The sequence below is a fragment of the Leucopleurus acutus genome (genome assembly GCF_964270905.1).
Source record: "Leucopleurus acutus genome assembly, chromosome: 2".
Classification (NCBI taxonomy): domain Eukaryota; kingdom Metazoa; phylum Chordata; class Mammalia; order Artiodactyla; family Delphinidae; genus Leucopleurus; species Leucopleurus acutus.
Window position 1 is genome coordinate 19235249 of NC_139143.1, and position 18161 is coordinate 19253409.

Genomic DNA, 18161 nt, shown 5'->3' on the forward strand with positions numbered 1-18161 from the left:
AAAACCATTATCACAAAGAAGAAACCAGCTAGTAGTTCTCCTTGGCCAGTAAGAAGCTGGACACCAGAATGGCCACATGAGAGAGTTGTTTTCTGGTTTTAAGAAGGAACTTTCTAATTAGGAAAGCGATTTACACTAGACTAATCTGTCAAGGGAGGATGTAGACGTACTATTTCCAAAGTCTTTTAAATAGTATTTAGAATGATATGCTTTGGATCAGTGCTATATACCTACTGTACAAACAGGAGATTGGATCAAACCTTATGATTTTTTTAACCATAGTTCTTACATAGGGAGTAACCTGATTGGTTCAGCTGATTATATATAAGATATTTGGCTTTCCTTTAAGTTTTGAATATCGGAGAACCATGCTTCACTGCACTTGCTGTTACAGCCAGCGGCACGTTCTGTATCCCTAGATGCTTCCCACCATGGCTGCTGGGAGCTGACTTAACTGGACTATTTGAGACCGTTGCCATATAGCAGAAATTCTTCCAGTCAGTGTTCCTAGTGGCATCCAGGAAGGCAGGAACAGGGTATGGGAAACGATGTGACGAGTCAGTTGCTATTTCCACAATTAACAGCAAGGGAAGTAGGGTCTAAGGGGTGTTTCATTCCTAATGCTTACACTTGGGCAGCAGTCTGCTAGCAGTGATTCATAAGGCAAAGTATAAATAGGACAGAAAAGTCCAGTGAGACGTATGTCCCTTCCTGCTAAAGGAATTTTATCTTAGCAGCAGGAATCAACAGCATTATTATCTTTCTTGCCCAGCTGGTGGACTGCCCTTCAGTACATCTACATGTAACTCAAAATATACATTTCACTTTGAGCCTGCTCAAAAAATGTTTGGTTTATTTCAGGGTGCTATAATAAAAATAGGTTTGTGTAGATGGCTTTGAACTTTTATTATACCTCCCAATGAAAATGCTAGTTATTAAAAATAGAAATTTAAGAAACTCCATTTGAATGTGAGAATGCATCTTATGATCCTTTTTAATTCAGATAGGAAAATGGTTTTTACATAATATTTTTGTCAAGAAAGCCCTAGAGTTAAAGACCCTGAGAAGCATATAAGGCATTCATATTTTTAACCATGAGTTGAAGTTTTAGAGCTTATTGTACTGCTGGATTTTCTTAATTTGGGGAATGAGGAAGGTGGCACTGATTTTATTCCTGTTGCATTTATTTTACGTAAATAATATAAATGTTACTGGAATGGTTAAAACATTAAGAAAATGTGGACTTAAGGGTTTCAGTTGGTGACTTTTCCAGCTATTTAATAGTATTTTGCTATCACCAGCCTTCTCTTAATCTATTTAAACTGGTTTATAACTTGATACTCCTATGTTAGATACTTAATTACCTTTGAAAATGACAGTTAAAGTTTTGGCAGACTTCAAAAATACTAATTACATTCAACAAAAGAACAATTAGTGGAGTTTTCCTGGTTTTACTTCACAGGTGGATGTCCAGGTAAGATCAATGTTTCTGTTTAAGTTTGAATTCATGTCTTTAGACTCACCTGCTTGGATAGGCTGTTTGGTTTGCTATAATATTTTATCATGTGCATGAATCATTAGCATAACTTCTGAAATAAGTTACTTGCATATTTAAAAACTAGTATTTATTTTTAGAAATACTTATGTGTTGAGCTTTATTTCTAACTGCAAGATTAATTTATATTTTTCTAAATTGAGCGACTACTCAAACCATGTTTAATAACCATTATGAAGTTAAATCTTGCTGTTGATAATTATTAAATAGTTTTGACTTTAGATTGACCTAAGCTAAACCAAGAGGTAAATTATGACTTTAAAATCGTGGCTGGGAATTGGAAGATCACGTAAAAATCCTAAACCATCACCTAGCATCTCCTCTATGACAATATACCCAGTAGACGCTCAATAAATGGTAGTCAAGTGTGGTTGTGATGAAAAACATAAGAAATGGTATTAGACTGACTAGTCATAGAAATCTGTCATGCTAGAAGTTTATTTTAAAATCATTTTAGATGTAGGTTTTCTTGGTATTTTTTTCACTTTTATCATTAAATCTCAACCTTCACTTTGTTTTGAGGGATCCAAGTGAAGGCGAAGCCAGTGGCAGAGCCGACACTTCAAGGTGAGGAGCCACTATTAATACTTCGCTGCTATAGGTCCCTGTGTGTGAAGACGTACTTTTGAAATACTTACAGCGCTTAATAAACATGGATAGAACTAATAACTAGATAGTATGTGTATTTAAAATTTTATATTGGTATGGATTTTCCTAATGTTGCCTAGCATTTATTAAGTTTATTAACTTTAAGTTTGTGTTTTCTAAACATTATTTTGAATTGTATGCTTTATAGCCTTTCTGTCCTTTAAAAAACATGTCTTAGCAGAAGAATTAATAGATTAAAATGTACTGATCCTTTTCTCACTAAAATGATGTAAATAAAATCAGTCTTGGGACTTCCCTGGCAGTCCAGTGGTTAAGACTCTGCACTTCCACTGTAGGGGACTCGGGTTTGATCCCCGGTCGGGGAGCTAAGACCCCGCAGGCCTCGTGGCGCAGCAAAAAAAAAAAAAAAAAAAAAAAAAATTAGTCTCAGTCAAATAATGCAGAACATGGAGGTTACCAAATACATAGGAAGATGTGATATTAGTAATATATTTTAGGGGACTCTTCATTCGTGGACCGCATTTCAAAACTCTCACCCTGCCGTACTTTATGGGTTACTTGACATTTAATACTGGTTGTGTGTTCATTCTGGCAGCGGGTCTCAAACTTGAGCACATTCAGAATCAGGCGGAGGGCTTGAGGAAGCAGGTGGCTGAGCCCCACCCCTGGGGTTTGTGACTGTCAGGGAGGGGCACTGATGCCGCTGGTCTGGGGCCCACGTTAGTGACATGTTAGTACTTGTGTTCGTATTTATAAATGGGAAATTTAAGAAACGAAGGCATTCAATTATTTCGAGTGTACACCAGCATTAAGGGGTCCAGTATAAGTCTCAGAACCTTAACAAGCAGTTCCTCAGTAGGACAGAGGCCCAGCTTCACTCAGGAATTATATTTGAGCAGCTAAACACAAGCCTCAGTTTAATTTCTCCTTTTTACAATTATTTGAAACGTAAAACAATGAGCTATGGAAAGACTTTAACGAGCATTCCTCTGTAGTCTTTTTATTTTACGAACTGTGCTGTATGTATGTTTAGTCATAGTCGTTGAAATATTTCTTTTTTGAGTTAGGTACCTGAATCACCATAGTAGGGAGCCAAGGAGAGGCAGGACAAATATTTTTAATGTCCTTCTGCCTATTGAGTAAACATGCAGGACTCTCGTTTTCAACTCCTCCCTCCCTTAGTCTAGAGCCCCCTTCTTGCATCCCAACCTGTCTTTCTACTCAATTTTCCTCTGAGACATTTAATCGTGTGTAGGGTCACAAGTTGCTACTGATGTTGCAGTTAATCTGCATGCATTTATCTTTTTAATGTGACTACATGTCTCTTTTGTTTGGTCATGGTTGAATTTTGCTTTTTGGTTTTTTGTCTGTTTGTCTGTTTTGCTTTTGAGCAAACTTATTTGATACCTACTATCTATAAGGTACTGGCTGGTCATTTAATCCTCATAACAACCAAGTGAAAAGTATCCAATTTACAGATCAATAAGCAGTAAGGAGCATCGCGGGGACCAAACCAGTTACAGTGAGGTTCTGTCCTTTCAGAGGGATGGTTGGGCAGGTGGTGAATAGCAGACTGCGTGGGCGTTGGCTGTGTTGTACCACTTACCTCGCTGTATAACTTTTAAGAAAGTTACTTTAACTGTTTGTGGCCATGCGTCCTCATTCTGACTGCCTCCTAGGGTTGTTGTGAGGGGTAAATGAGTAAATAATACATGTTAGGCACTTAGAACAGTTCCTGGTACCTAGTAAGTACTCAGTAAATGTTAGTGGTTACTATTGGTGTCAGTATTTCCAGGCACTTTCTACAGTTAATGTTACCAGTGCTGATGCCTTTGAAATACAGGTAGAAAAATATCTTATATGTGCCTGTTGTCTTAAGGTCACCAGGTTTCCTTGAGGGAATGGAAGGAAAACTATACTTGGAATGAAACATCTGATTTCTAGTCTTTGCTTTCCAACTCATTAGCTCTATTACCTCAGGAAAGTAATTTACATTTCCTAGCCATCGGTTCTGTTTTGAAAATGAGTGTTCAATCAAGTGATGTCGTGGGTGCGTCCCCACCCTAGCAGGCTAATTCCATGGCCCGCATTGTACACGTGGTCCCAGTGAATGATACTGGTCGGATCTGCACACCCAGAGGCCTGTGATGCCATGGCTTAGATTCAGTGAGCAAAAAAGAGAATAATAGAGAAGCCACTGAGATAAATGCTCTCCATACTTTGGAAATTTATTTTCTGTACTTACTCCTTTCCTGCTTTTCTCAAGCTTGCATAGGTGGCAGAGCTCTGTCAGCCCAGATATCTAGGAATGAGGAGGAAAGCATATGTAAATGTATACATAAAAATCGATACATATAAATGTATACGTGAATATACTTTATATGGTAGTGATATAAAATCTATAAACAGATACAAAATATTTATATAGTAGAATATAAACTTTCAAAGTACATCATATTTTTCTTTAAATCACATGTAAGTGAGATAGATTAACAAGTTAAAATTGTGACATCTGTGGATAATTGCTTAACAAATTTAATTACAGCATCTTCTGAATCATAAGTAATCTATGAATTTTACCTTTCTTGGATTATTTGAAGTAGGTTTTCTGATACTGTATTATTTATGGGAGACCTACGATAAGGAAAATCCAATAAGGTTCATTCATTTAACAAATACGTGTTAATCATCTACTGTTTGCCTAGCACAGTTCTAAATGTCTGAGATGTATCAGTGAACAAAACAGACAAAACTCCTTACCCTCCTGGCCTTTGCAATCTAGCGGTGGAGACAGACAATAAATAATAAACATAATAAATGAATTAAATACTATGTAAGAATGTGATAAGTACTATAGAGGAAAAAATAGCAGGGTGAGGAGGTTGGCCATGCCAGTGTAGGAGCTGGGGGTGCAGTAGGGTAGTTAGGGTAGACCCCATGGAGAAAGTGAGCAGAAACTTGAAAGAAGTAAGGGAGTTAGTCATGCATCTATGTGAGGGAAAAGCATTCGTGGCAGAGGGAACAGCCTGTGTTAGAGCCATAAGGCAAGAGCATAGCCTGTATGTTCGGAGAATAGTATGGAGGCCAGTGGGTCTTGATGGGAGCAAGGAGGAAAATAATAGATGAAGGGTTGGGGTTGGGAGTTGGAGTATAGATCATGTGGAGCCTTGTAGACTGTTTGAAGGATGTCTTTAGCAAAACGTTGAAATCATTAGAACTGATGTCCACTCCTGCATGTGGTGTGGCCTGACGTCTTCACCCCATTGCAGTACCACGTTCTTTCACAGCATCATCAGGTACAAGTAATCCCTCTGTAGCCATTACTGCTCTCCTTGTCCCCAGTCCTTCTCCTACCCAAAAAAGGTAAAAAAGAAAGGAAATTTTTCATTGTATTTCAAAAATGTGTATTTATAAGCAGCATGCTAGTGGTATCCATTTTGTATAAATGTACAGAAAATGGAGGATATGCATTTTCCAACTTAAACGGAGAAATATGGAGGAAAAGTACTAAATTTTTTACTTTGGGATGCAAACTTATTTCCCACAAACAAATATCTTTAAGAAAATGTGCTATTTTAAATGGAAGATATTAATAAAAGTCAAAACAGATGGCGTCCTGGAGTCTGGTTTTTGTAACAGCAAGATGATACAAATCTTTGTATCTGCTTGAAGGTAGTCTGCAAACTGGGTAGTTTTATTAAGCACTGGGTTATGACCACTTAGATTTCATGTGTGTTTTGATTTCTTTGCTGAATGGAATTTTTGTTTTCATTTTTTTCCCCCTCTGTCCTCTTATTCCAGAAGTACAACAGGGGAACCAAAAGAAAGAGACAAGGAGGAGGGTAAAGATTCCAAGCCACGTTCTTTGCGGTTCACGTGGAGTATGAAGACCACTAGTTCAATGGACCCCAGTGACATGATGAGAGAAATCCGGAAAGTGTTAGACGCAAATAACTGTGATTATGAACAAAAAGAGAGGTTTTTGCTTTTCTGTGTCCATGGAGATGCCAGGCAGGATAGCCTTGTGCAGTGGGAGATGGAGGTCTGCAAGTTGCCACGGCTGTCCCTCAATGGGGTCCGCTTCAAGCGAATATCCGGGACTTCTATTGCCTTTAAGAACATTGCATCTAAAATAGCAAATGAGCTTAAGCTGTAAAGAAACTCAAATTTATACAGGATCAGGGAAGATACATCCATATATGAGGTACAGTTTTTGAATGTACTGGCAATGCTTAATGTGATCGGCCTGTGAATCTCCCCATGTAGATTTTGCCCTTACTGCAATAAGGTTATACATAGTTACGAACTGTAAAATTAAAGTCAGTATGAACTATAATAAATATCTGTAGCTAAAAAAGTAGGTTCACATGTACAGGTAAGTATATTGTGTATTTCTGTTCATTTTCTGTTTATAGAGTTGTATAATAAAACAGATGATTGCTGAAAAACCTGTATAGTTGTCTAGATTTCTGCACGTAAATGTATGTTTGATGCTTTGAGTTGAAAATGTTCTTTCTGTTATTTACATTCTGGTGGGTTTTTTAAATTCTTACCTCCATCATGCAATTTTAAAAATTGAGAGTTGTGTCCAGAATTAAAAGTGCACAGAAATAGTCTTTACAATTATAGCATGGACTTTTAAAAATTATTTTTAAATCATATTTAAATTTAAACCAGAAGCTGATAAATAGATCAGCTTTATTATACACAGAACTACTCCTGCTTATCTTTGCTCTTATCCTTGTTATCAGACAAGGTTTAGTTGAGAAGATACAAAATGTTTACAGTGTTGGCACTTAGCGTTTTTAAAATAAAGTACGTGAAAATAATAATAGCTTTGCCTTGAGCTAACTAAGAAGTACTGGGGAAGAAGTTAAACCTACATCAAATTTCTTTTGAACTTTAAAGTATTTTCTGGCCCGCTGCTAATTGTAGCAGCAAAATTTAAAAGAATCAATACTTCATCTGGCTATTATAATGTAAAATGTCACTTAGGTTTGCTCCCTTCCAAATCCCACAGCATTAATTGCGGAAGTACAATAATATTGGGACTGTTTCATAGCACAAACTCATCTTTACAGTGTTGATCAATGCATCAGTTAAGAAATAATGCCACCTCAGGAATTAACTGGCATTGGGAGCATTTGCCTCATGCGCCTCCCAGCCTCTTCACCCACCCCCGGCACATATCTGTCATTACTTAAGAGACTTCCGAGCAAAACATGCTATTTATAGCAGTATATTATTGATTTACGCTTATGTGGTTGTTCAGTTGGTTCCCATGTGACCTGTTTGTTTTTAATATTTTGCCAGATTTCTTGTATTTATTCCCCATCATTGTGCCTATAATGTGCAGCTTTGTAATTGGCATTTGCCTACTTTTCTTTCATAATTAGTGATAGACGCGATGTAAAACCACTAGTAAAGGTACATTTTAATACTTGTTATTTTCTACTGAATTAGCCTTGGAGGTTGACTGTGCAATGTTATTTAATGTTGTAATTACTGTAATATCAGCATATGGGCCCCATCTTCACACTCCTGAGAAATAGAAAGTGTATTCCAATTTTATCAGTTTAAAGGAAAATAAAGCTGTGATTGAATACTGTAATTCTAGCCTACATTAGAAAGCTCTAAGCGTAGGTGATGTGCCATTCCATGATGGCTTCCAGACTAGGGTGATCTGTACTGTACTGTGACGTAGCTTTCTTCTGTAAAGTTCTGTTCTAAAATGAAGTGTATTTTTGCCTTAGCAAAGGATGGTGTTTGGAAAAAAAAAAAACCCAACAACTGTGTAGCCCCTTTTTAACCTAGTGTTCATTCAAAACAATTGACGCAAATCTTTATTCACCTTCACTGGTGCACACTGAAATTTTACTTGAACAGTTCTCATAATAAAGCACTTGTCTTTTGCTCTTTATCAGAATGTGAATTACCTGTTTTCTAGGGCAAAAGTATTCTGTATGGGGAGTTTATTTTGTGTGTGCTAAATTTAGTTGATGGGGGGAAAGTTGTGTAGGTTTCCAAGATGTCATTATGACAAGAAAAATTTAGTCTTTTTTATTGGAGTTCCTATCAATTAAAACACTTTTTAAAAAATAGACATGCCTTTTCCAAGGCAAAAAACTGATGTTTCGCATTTTCTCACTCTGGTTCTGTGTTTGTGGGCAAGGAATTTTACTTCAATATTTTTTATGAACTAAAAATGAAATCTTAATATTCACTTTAGATTTTCCCATTTTATATGGCGACATAACTTTTTTTTTGAAGATTTAGAGGAATTTTATAGTATGTTTGCATAAATAAATACCAGTTTATGTTCACTGGCTATGTGATATCAGGATTTCCTTCATTTCTGTTTAAGTATGATTTGCTATAACATCCCTAATATTAAATTATTTTGTAGAGACTTGGGCACAGTATTTAATTTGATAAATAAAAATTTGGTAAATAATAAGTTGAAATACACTCTAGAATCTTGACCCAATAAGATAGGCCTTGATTTAAAACCCAAAAGACCTTATTGTGAGGTGATTTTCACCATTGGTACCATCACAATGTGGACAACAAAATGGCATGTGATGAGTGAGACATCAATTTACTATAAATAAGTGATTTACAGCATGTGTCAATGAATCAAGATCTCTGCCTTCATTTTTAAAATACCTATTGAGGTACCTACTGTGCCTTAAGGTATATAAAGGAATTGTAAAAGAGGGTTCCTACTTCTCCAAAATTTTGGTCCATTTGGGAAGACAAAATATAAACATGCACAAGGCAAAAAAACACACACTCAAATAGGAGACAGCAAAAGTGCTCAATCACAAAGAATAGCTGCTATAAGAATTCAGAGGGGGCGAGTGCTGTATGAACATGAGAAAGGAAGGAATTCGAGGATGGATAAAATTCAAGGGGCAGAATGGAAGGAACATGTGAGAAAAGGTTTGAAGTTAATAATGGCTGTAAGACACATGTGAGAAATGAACCACTTGTTCTAGGGAGTTGACAGGGTTCACCTAAGTTGATGGATAGACGATTATGTAAAGCATTGATTGGCAGCCTCAGCTTGGACTTGACCTGTGGTCAGAGGGGAGTAGTTAGGGCTTTCGAAGCCCAGGAAATACCTAATAAATTGGTTGTAAAAGAAGAGCAATTCATTAATTCAGCAATTTTGTCAAGTACCAACATACATCAGATTCTAGGTTCTGGGAAAACAGCATTAAAAAAAAAATCTGTTATAGAAATTTGTGGGATGATTGAAGGCTAGATAGAGCCAGGAAGATCTTTTCAGAGACTATTAGCAATAAAGCATGTATGAAATAGTCTAGATAGAGGTGGTTAACACAGGATCAAAAGGAGCGTATATTTGAGAGACCTTTCAAAAGGTGCATCAACAAGATAGCATGAGTAGGATATGGACTATAAAAGGGAGGAGTGGGTGGCACAGAGAGCTTCCTGGCATATGATTCAGGTTTGCAGCTTGCATATGAAGACTTCCACTTTCATCTAACATGGATAACAAGTACTAGAGTTATCCTTCCACCTAAAACAAGAAAAAGACAAAAATATATGAAACAACAGATTCATACAGTGTTTTCATTTTGATGAAATGTTTTCAGGACATTGTGTATCAGTCAGTGGAGGACAGTGATCCCTAAGAGGAAACACATGAACCCGGGGACTGACCCAGCTGTCTGCCTCAGGAGAATTTCTGGGCAGTGGCATATGGAGGGGAAATGCAGTGGAAGCTCCTCATTAAGGAGTCAGAGCTGAGAGACCAGGGAGACCAAGACAGCTAAAGTCTGGAGGGGAGAGAGCTGTACCAAAACCCCAGAGATATGCAGAGATTGGTGCATGCATGTGAGAAAACTGCGTGAAGCCAATGAAAGAGCCACCTGAAAAATTGGAACAATCATCAAACTGCATACAGAAGTAGTGCCTGCTCCAGTCAGCCACAGTGAAAAACCTCATAATTCATGGGTCAGTGGGTACTCAGTTTTGCCTAAGTAGTTGGAACCAGTTAGCCCTGGATTAAATACTGCATTGGTCCTGCTTAACAAAGTTTAACAAGCAATATCCAGGAGAACTATTTCTAAGTAACTTATGTTCCAGAACAGACCTCAAGAATATTAATAGGAATACAAAGTGTGCATCACCTGACATGGTAATAATATTCACAATACAGTCCCACAATAAACCCCACACCATTGCTCAGCAACTCATAATCAAGAGGGAGCTCAACTCCCAGCTACTCCTGAGTAGCAAAGAGATTGAATCTCACATCTGGCACCCCAAATTTTAAGACCTGAAACCATAAAACTAGAAGAAGACGTAGGTGGTAAACTCCTTGACTTTTGTCTTGGCAATGATTTTTTTGTTTTGACAACAAAAGCAAACATAAACGAATGGGGTTTACTATATTAAACTAAAAAGCTTCTGCACGGCAAAGGAAACCATCAACAAAATGAAAAGGCAACCTACAGAACTGGAGGAAATATTTACGAATCATATATCTGATAAGGGGCTAATATGCAAAATATATAAAGAACTCATACTACTCAATAGCAAAAAATTAATAAAAAACAATTTAAAAATCAGCATTCTCTGAATAGACATTTTTCCAAAGAAGACATATAAGTGGCCAAAAGGTATATGAAAAAGTGATCAACATGACTAAAAATCAGAGAAATGCAAATCCAAATCACAGATATCACCTAACGCCAATTAGAGTGGCTATTTTCGAAAAGACAAGATAACGAATGTTGGTGAAAAGGTGGAGAAAAGGGAACATGTGCGCTGTTGGTAGGAATGTAAATTGATGCAGCCACTATGGAAAACAGTATGGAAGTTCCTCAAAAAAATTAAAAATAGGGCTACCATATGATCCAGCAATTCCACTTTTGGGTATTTATCTAAAGGAGGGAATGGGAAAAGGTATTTCATGAAAATGGAAATGAAAAGAAAGCTGGGGTAGCAATACTTATATCAGACAAAATAGACTTTAAAACCTAGGATATAAGGACTTCTGTGGCAGTCCAGTGGTTAAGACTTTACCTTCCAATGCAGTGGGTGCAGGTTTGATCCCCGGCCAGGGAGCTAAGATCCCACATGCCTCATGGCCCAAAACATAAAACAGAAGTAATAGTGTAACAAATTCAATAAAGACTTAAAAAAAAACAAAACAAAAATACTAGGCTATAAAAGAAACAAAGAAGGGCATTCCATAATGATAACAGAATCAATCCAACAAGTAGATAAAACAGTTGTAAATATATATGCACCCAACAAAGGAGCACTTAAGTATATAAAGGAAATATAAACAAACATAAAGGAAGAAATTGACAGTAGCACAATAATAATAGGGAATTTTAACACCACACTTACATCAATGAACAAATTATTCAGACAGAAAATCAATAAAGAAACCTTGGCCTTAAATGACACATTACATCACGTGGCCTTAATAGATACATAGAGAATATTCCATCCAAAAGCAGCACAATATGCATTCTTTTCAGAGCCCATGGAACATTTTCTAGGATACATCACATGTTAGGCCACAAAACTAGTCTCAATAAATTTTTAAAAATTGAAATCATGTCAAGCATCTTTTCCAACCACAACACTATCAGACCAGAAATTAACTAAAAGAAAAATGCAGAAAGACAAATATGTGGAAGCTAAACAATATGCTACTAAACAATCAATGGGTCACTGAAGAAATCAAAGAGGAAATCAAAAAATACCTTAGGACAAATAAAAATGGAAACACAACAACCCCAAATCTATGGGGCACAGGAAAAGCGGTTCTAAGTGGGAGGTTAATGGCAATACAAGCCTACCTCAGGGAACAAGAAAAATCTCAAACAACCTAAAATTACACCTAAAGGAAATAGAAAAAGATGAACAAAAGTATCCCAAAGATAGTAGAAGGAAAGAAATCATAAAGATCAGAACTAAAAATAAATAGAGACTAAATAAACAACAGAAAAGATCAATGAAACTAAGAGCTGGTTCTCTGAAAAGGCAAACAAAAGTGATAAGCCTTTAGCCAGACTCATCAAGAAAAATAGTGAGGGCCCAAATAAATAAAATCAGAAATGAAAAAGAAGGTACAACTAACACCACAGAAATACAAAAGACCCTAAGATTACTACAGAAAATTAATACCAATAAAATGGACAACCTAGAATAAATGGATAAATTCCTAGAAACATACCATCTCCCAAGACTGAATCAGGAAGAAATAGAAAGTAAGAACAGAACAATTACCAGTATTGAAACTGAATCAGTAATATTAAATAAAAAAAAAAAGAACCCCCAACAAAGAAAAGCCCAGAACCAGAGGGCTTCACAGGTGAATTCTACCAAACATTTCAAGAAGAGCTTGCACCTTTTCTTCTCAAACTATTCCAACATATCAAAGAAGAAGGAATGCTTTCAGAACTCATTATATGAGACCAGCATCACCCTGATACCAAAAAAGGTATCAGACAAAGACACCACAGAAAAAGAAAATTACAGGTATATATCACTGATGAACATAGATGGAAAAATCCTCAATAAAATATTAGCAAAACATTCATGAATACATTAAAGGGATCATACACCATGGTCAAGTGAGTTGTATCCCAAGGATACAAGGATGGCTTGATATCCACAAATCAATCAATGTGATACACCATATTAACAAATTGAAGAATAAAACTCATATGATCACCTCAATAGATGTAGAAAGAGCTTTTGACAAAACTAAACATCCATTTATGGTAAAAACTCTCCAGAAAGTGTGCATAGAGGGAACATACCTCAACACAATAAAGGCCATATATGATAAGCCCACAGTTAGCATCATACTCAACAGTGAAAACCTGAATTTTTTTCCTCTAAGATCGGGAACAAGAAAAGGAAGCCCCTTCTCACCACTTTTGTTCAACATAGAAATGGAATTCCTAGCCACAGCAATCAAACAAGAAAAATAAGAGGAATCCAAATTAGAAAGAAATAGGTAAAAGTATCACTGTTTGCTGATGGCATTATACTATATAGAGAATATCCTAAAGATGCCACCAAAAATACTATTGTAACTATTAAATGAATTCAATAAAGTTGCAGGATACAAAATTAACATACAGAAATCTGTTGCATTTCTATACACTAACAACAAATTGTCAGAGGAATTAAGAAAACATTCCTATTCACAATAAAAGAATAAAATACCTAGGAATAAATCTAAGCAAGAAGGTGAAATCTGCACACCAAAAACTATAAGACCCTGTAGAAAGAAACTGAAGACAACACAAACAAATGGAAAACTGTACCACGCTTATGGATAGGGAGAATTAATGTTGCTAAAATGATCATACTCTCGAGGCAATCTACAGATTCAGTGCAATCCTTATCAAAATACCAATGGCATCTTTCACAGAACTAGAACAAATAATTCCAAAATTTGCATGGGAACACAAAAGACCCCAAATAGCCAAAACAATCTTGAGAAAGAACAAAACTGGCTGTATCAAACTATACACGCTGTTTAGTTTACATCCTCCCTGATTTCAAACTACAGTAATCAAATTACAAATCTACAGTTATCAAAACAGTAAGGTATTGGCACAAAAACAAACACATAGATCAATGGAACAGAATAAAAAGCCCAGAAATAAACCCACATGTATATAGTCAATCTGTGACTAAGGAGGCATAAAATGGGGGAGAGACAGCCTCTTCCATAAATGGTGTTGAGAGCTACATGCAAAATAATCAAACTGGACTACTTTTCTTACACCATATACAAAAATAAACTCGAAATTGATTAAAGACTTAAATGTAAGACCTGAAACCATAAAACTTCCAGAAGAAAACATAAGCAGTATGCTCTAAAGTGAAATAAGCCAGTCACAAAATGACAAATATTGTATGATTCCACTTATGTGATGTAGCTCATAGTTAATTTCATAGGGACAAAAAGTAAAATTGTTATTTTCAGGGGCTGGAGGAAGAGGAAATGGAGAGTTGTTGTTTAATGGGTTTAGAGTTTCAGTTTTGTAAGATGGAAATAATTCTGGAGAATGGTTGCACAACAATGTGAATGTACTCAACAACACTGAACTCTACACTTATAAATGATGAAGATGGTCAATTGTATATGCATACCTTAGCACAATTAAAAAAAAGAACAGCAACAACAACGAAGGGCAGAAATAACCCTAGCTCATAAGAGTCATGCCCTCACTGTAGTAGGTATGCACATATTCTTAATTATTATTGTTTTCTAAAATCAGCTTGGCTTCATTTAGCAGGCCTCTTTCAATGTTTTCCTTTCAAGATAGGTGATTCCAAATTTGTATACTTTCAGGTAACTTTGTGTCTTAAAATTGCCTTTTGTCCTCCCTTTAGAGTGGACTGATTTGGGGGAAAGAATACCTGGCAAGTACTAGAAAACATGATGTTGGAGATTCTTCCGCAGTGGCATTTCAATTTCACTAGCATCAAAATGGTCTCTGTTCTCTCTCTAAAACGACAGTCCCCCTTTTCACTTTTCCTACAGCTGTTTTTCAGCTGTTCTCTCCAGCGAATGAAAAATGGATTCTTACTATTATTATTATTTGAAAATTAAATGACCTCCAAATAGATATGCAACAGACATATTTTTTTTCTTAGCTACTTGTGAAGGGGCTGGACAGGGTGAAGTAATCCAAGCACTTTTGCTTCAGATGTCAAGTACAAAATGGGATCTAAAACTTGAGCAGTAAATTAATGCTTTCTTTAAACTGCTTCTTTTAAAAGTTATGATCCTGTTTGTTAAAGGGATTTTATTAACTCTGGAAAGAAATGAACTCATGAAATGAAACCATGTAGAGCTCTTAGAATACGCTTGGCACTTTGTAAGACCCTAATAAATGTTAGACACAATAGAAGTTTGCTGTTATTATTTTTCTTATTTGTTGCCAGTATTTCTCAGCTTGTTGTTTGTCTTTTATTTCTCTTAATGCTGTCTTCTGAATTACTGGTCTATCCTTTATAATTTCTTTCATCACTCTTAACCATAAAAAGTCTTCTCCAATCCAGACATTTAACAAATGTTTATTTTCTTACAGTTATAAAAAAAGAAATGAATCCAGACTGAGAAACTGGTTCAGAGTTTTAAACTCTTGTGCATGTTGTATTCCCAGAATATCATGGACAGATGTGACCTGAGAAATCATTTCATTCACACCCTCGTTTCTCTGATGAGGAAACAGGATTCAAAGATGTCATAATGATTTGGTCCAAAGTCTGGCCCAGGAAGGTTTTACACTCTGGTCTCTGTGCTGCCAGTGCTTTCCAGCATCCTCACCAACATCCCCTTTTATATTTCTCTTCGTGGAACCATCTTCAGAAAAGTTTGGTCTTTTGAGCTGCATTCGAGTAATGATGCATTTGTCAGTCAGAGATTTGGGTCAGGGTGAGATAACCCCTGCCACCATGTTGAATGGATATAATCCCAGCCCAAAGCACAGAAATGCCATACCATTTTTAAAAAAATCTTTTGACACGTTGAAATTGTTGTTAGTTCCAGTTATTACCAGAGGGAACCACTAGAGGTCACAGAAAACCACTGTCCGGGATGCAGTGCTTGTGTCCTACTACCCAGAGTGGTTGGAACACTACAGACCTGTCTGTACAAGAGACACCCCGTTGCCCTAGAAAAGTGCTTGGTCTTGTGGCCCACATTCTTTAGATTTAGCTAAGAGAACGTTTATTTCTTCTGCCTACTCATGGATTTGAGGCTAACATTCTTTGCTGCTTCAGTTGAATTTTTCACGTTTTTGATTCACTCAGGTTGTTTAAAATGTCCTTCCATTGGGCTACAAAGGCACTCTCAACTTCATTCCATTGGATCCCTCATATCAAAATGTAATGGTTTTATAAATTTTCTGGAACTTGATGGAATTCTGCATTCTTTTCATATTGTGTGAGTCTAATAGGGTCAAAAACCTAGAGATATTAAAATAACATATTTAAAAACCCCATAGTCTTTTATAACCACATTCTTTTCATACTGTACACATTTTTTCTCTTAGAGTACTGTGATGAGCCAATGGCTTTTCATTGACTCAATTTGTTTCAATTATTTGTGGTCATTAGTTGTATGTGTGTATGTGTGTGTGTGTGTGTGTGTGTGTGTGTGTGTGTGTCTTTGACCAAAATGTTATGTTAGCTAAAGCAGTCCTTTAACTGGCCCAGGTAGCCTAAAATGCACAATATTTACTTGTCTTTGCTTTCTAGTAAAAAGATATCCCAAGCCCATCTTACACCTTCTGTATCCCAGACATGCATTTGGACAATTTTTCCTAAGCCGCATTTCCTTTCCATGGAAATTGATATTAGAAACCAAACTCTGGGCACTAGAGGTGCTTATCTGACTTTGTGCTATTAGGATGATGTGAGCTGTAGGCCACTTCAGTAGACAGAGATGGAAAAAAAAAATACCTCTCTATCTATCTATCCATCTATCTATATGTACACACTCATATGTAATAAGTTCATAGCCATTTTCAGTTTAGTCCTAACATTACTTCACAGCTGTAATATTTAAATTCTTAATTTTATATCCAAACTATAATTATGCCTTCTTTTATCATAAATGACACATATAATTGTCACTCTGAAGCTCTTGATTTATAACAAAGCAAACAGAATTACTGATTTATTTTACTTGCCAATAAAAGAAAAATGATCCAAAATAGTGATACCAGTATTAACAGTAACTATTAAACTGCTAAATGAAATTCAAATTTGTCTTTGTACTTACTTTTGTCCTTAGAGTGCACCAAAGGATATAGAATAAAATTACTTTGGTCTAGAGAGCTCTGAAATAATCCCTCCTTCTGTGGGTTAGCAAAGTTCTGTTCAAATGGTTCCATTCATTTTCAGTTGAAGGGGTCAACATTTGACAGTTCTGAGTTCCTAATATTTTAGTTTCTGCTTCTTACTTTGGGCTGTATTCAGCCACAGGCAAAAGTGTAAGTCAGTTTTATTACTTCGCATCATGAAAATAAATAGAAATACCTCGACAGTTCAATCCTCTGAGCACTGAACAGGAATTTCATTTAGTCGCTGTCTGCCTCACTTACAATGACTCTGTGCAGAGCTATCTGTGTGACATTTATATATGTGCATGACAAACCCAGACAAACCCATTCTGACAAACCCATCCTATTCAATTTGTCTGAATACATTTGGAATCTGCAGTTTCATGTCTCCAGTTGAATTTTCTTTGTACTAAATTCTATCCTAAAATCAGAACTTTTTATTGACCTTCTTCCCCCCCCCTCGCCCTCTGCCAGCTTCAAGTTTTTCTTTTCTCTTCCATATATGATAGCATTCCCTTCTAATCAATACATTATTTGTGCTAAGTATTGTATCAAACTAAATATTTACTTGGTTTTACTATATATAAGCCAAGATAGGTTTCCATGTTGCTGTTTTCTAAATACAGAACCAGTTATTAAACTATCTTAACCCACCTCCAGGAAATACATGATATTTTTATTATTTATTATATTCGAATATATATATATATATAATTGAGTGATGCTCTGTTGGCAAAGGAGAATACATATCAAAGCAGGTTTTTCAGGTTTTGTCAGAAATGTTTGTTTTCTTTTAACTCATAAGGTCATAATTCTGACCTTTTTTCTCTACAAATACATTTTTCTATTATCAATATTCAGCGCAAATAGCTCAGCGGTTTTCCAAATCTTCAGTGGTTTTGAATAAATCCAACCAAATAAGATACAATGCCATTACAGTGTTGAAGGATGATTTTGAATGTTATACATTACACTTTAAAGCTTCATCCACAGAAGACTTCTGCTTCTGCTTCTGATGGAGAACGATGCACCAGCAGGGGATGCAGGGATGCCTTGGTGACTGGAATTCCAGAGAGGGACAAGCCTCTCACGGATGGGCAGCGGGCGTGCAGCCTTCACTCCCCGGGCAAGTCGCTGAG

General features: G+C 36.3%; 1 protein-coding gene across 1 annotated transcript in view; it reads left to right on the forward strand.

Moving 5' to 3' along the window:
• Positions 1-6606, forward strand: part of MARK1 (microtubule affinity regulating kinase 1) — a gene marked incomplete at its 5' end in the record, with an annotated part of 142328 nt that extends 135722 nt beyond the window's left edge. Inside the window, 2 exons of the mRNA XM_082834772.1 lie at positions 2078-2122; positions 5966-6606. Of these exons, the coding sequence (XP_082690898.1) occupies positions 2078-2122; positions 5966-6320 (400 nt within the window). The 3' untranslated portion in view covers positions 6321-6606. The remainder of the gene's footprint in view (positions 1-2077; positions 2123-5965) is intronic.
• Positions 6607-18161: the final 11555 nt, after the last annotated feature.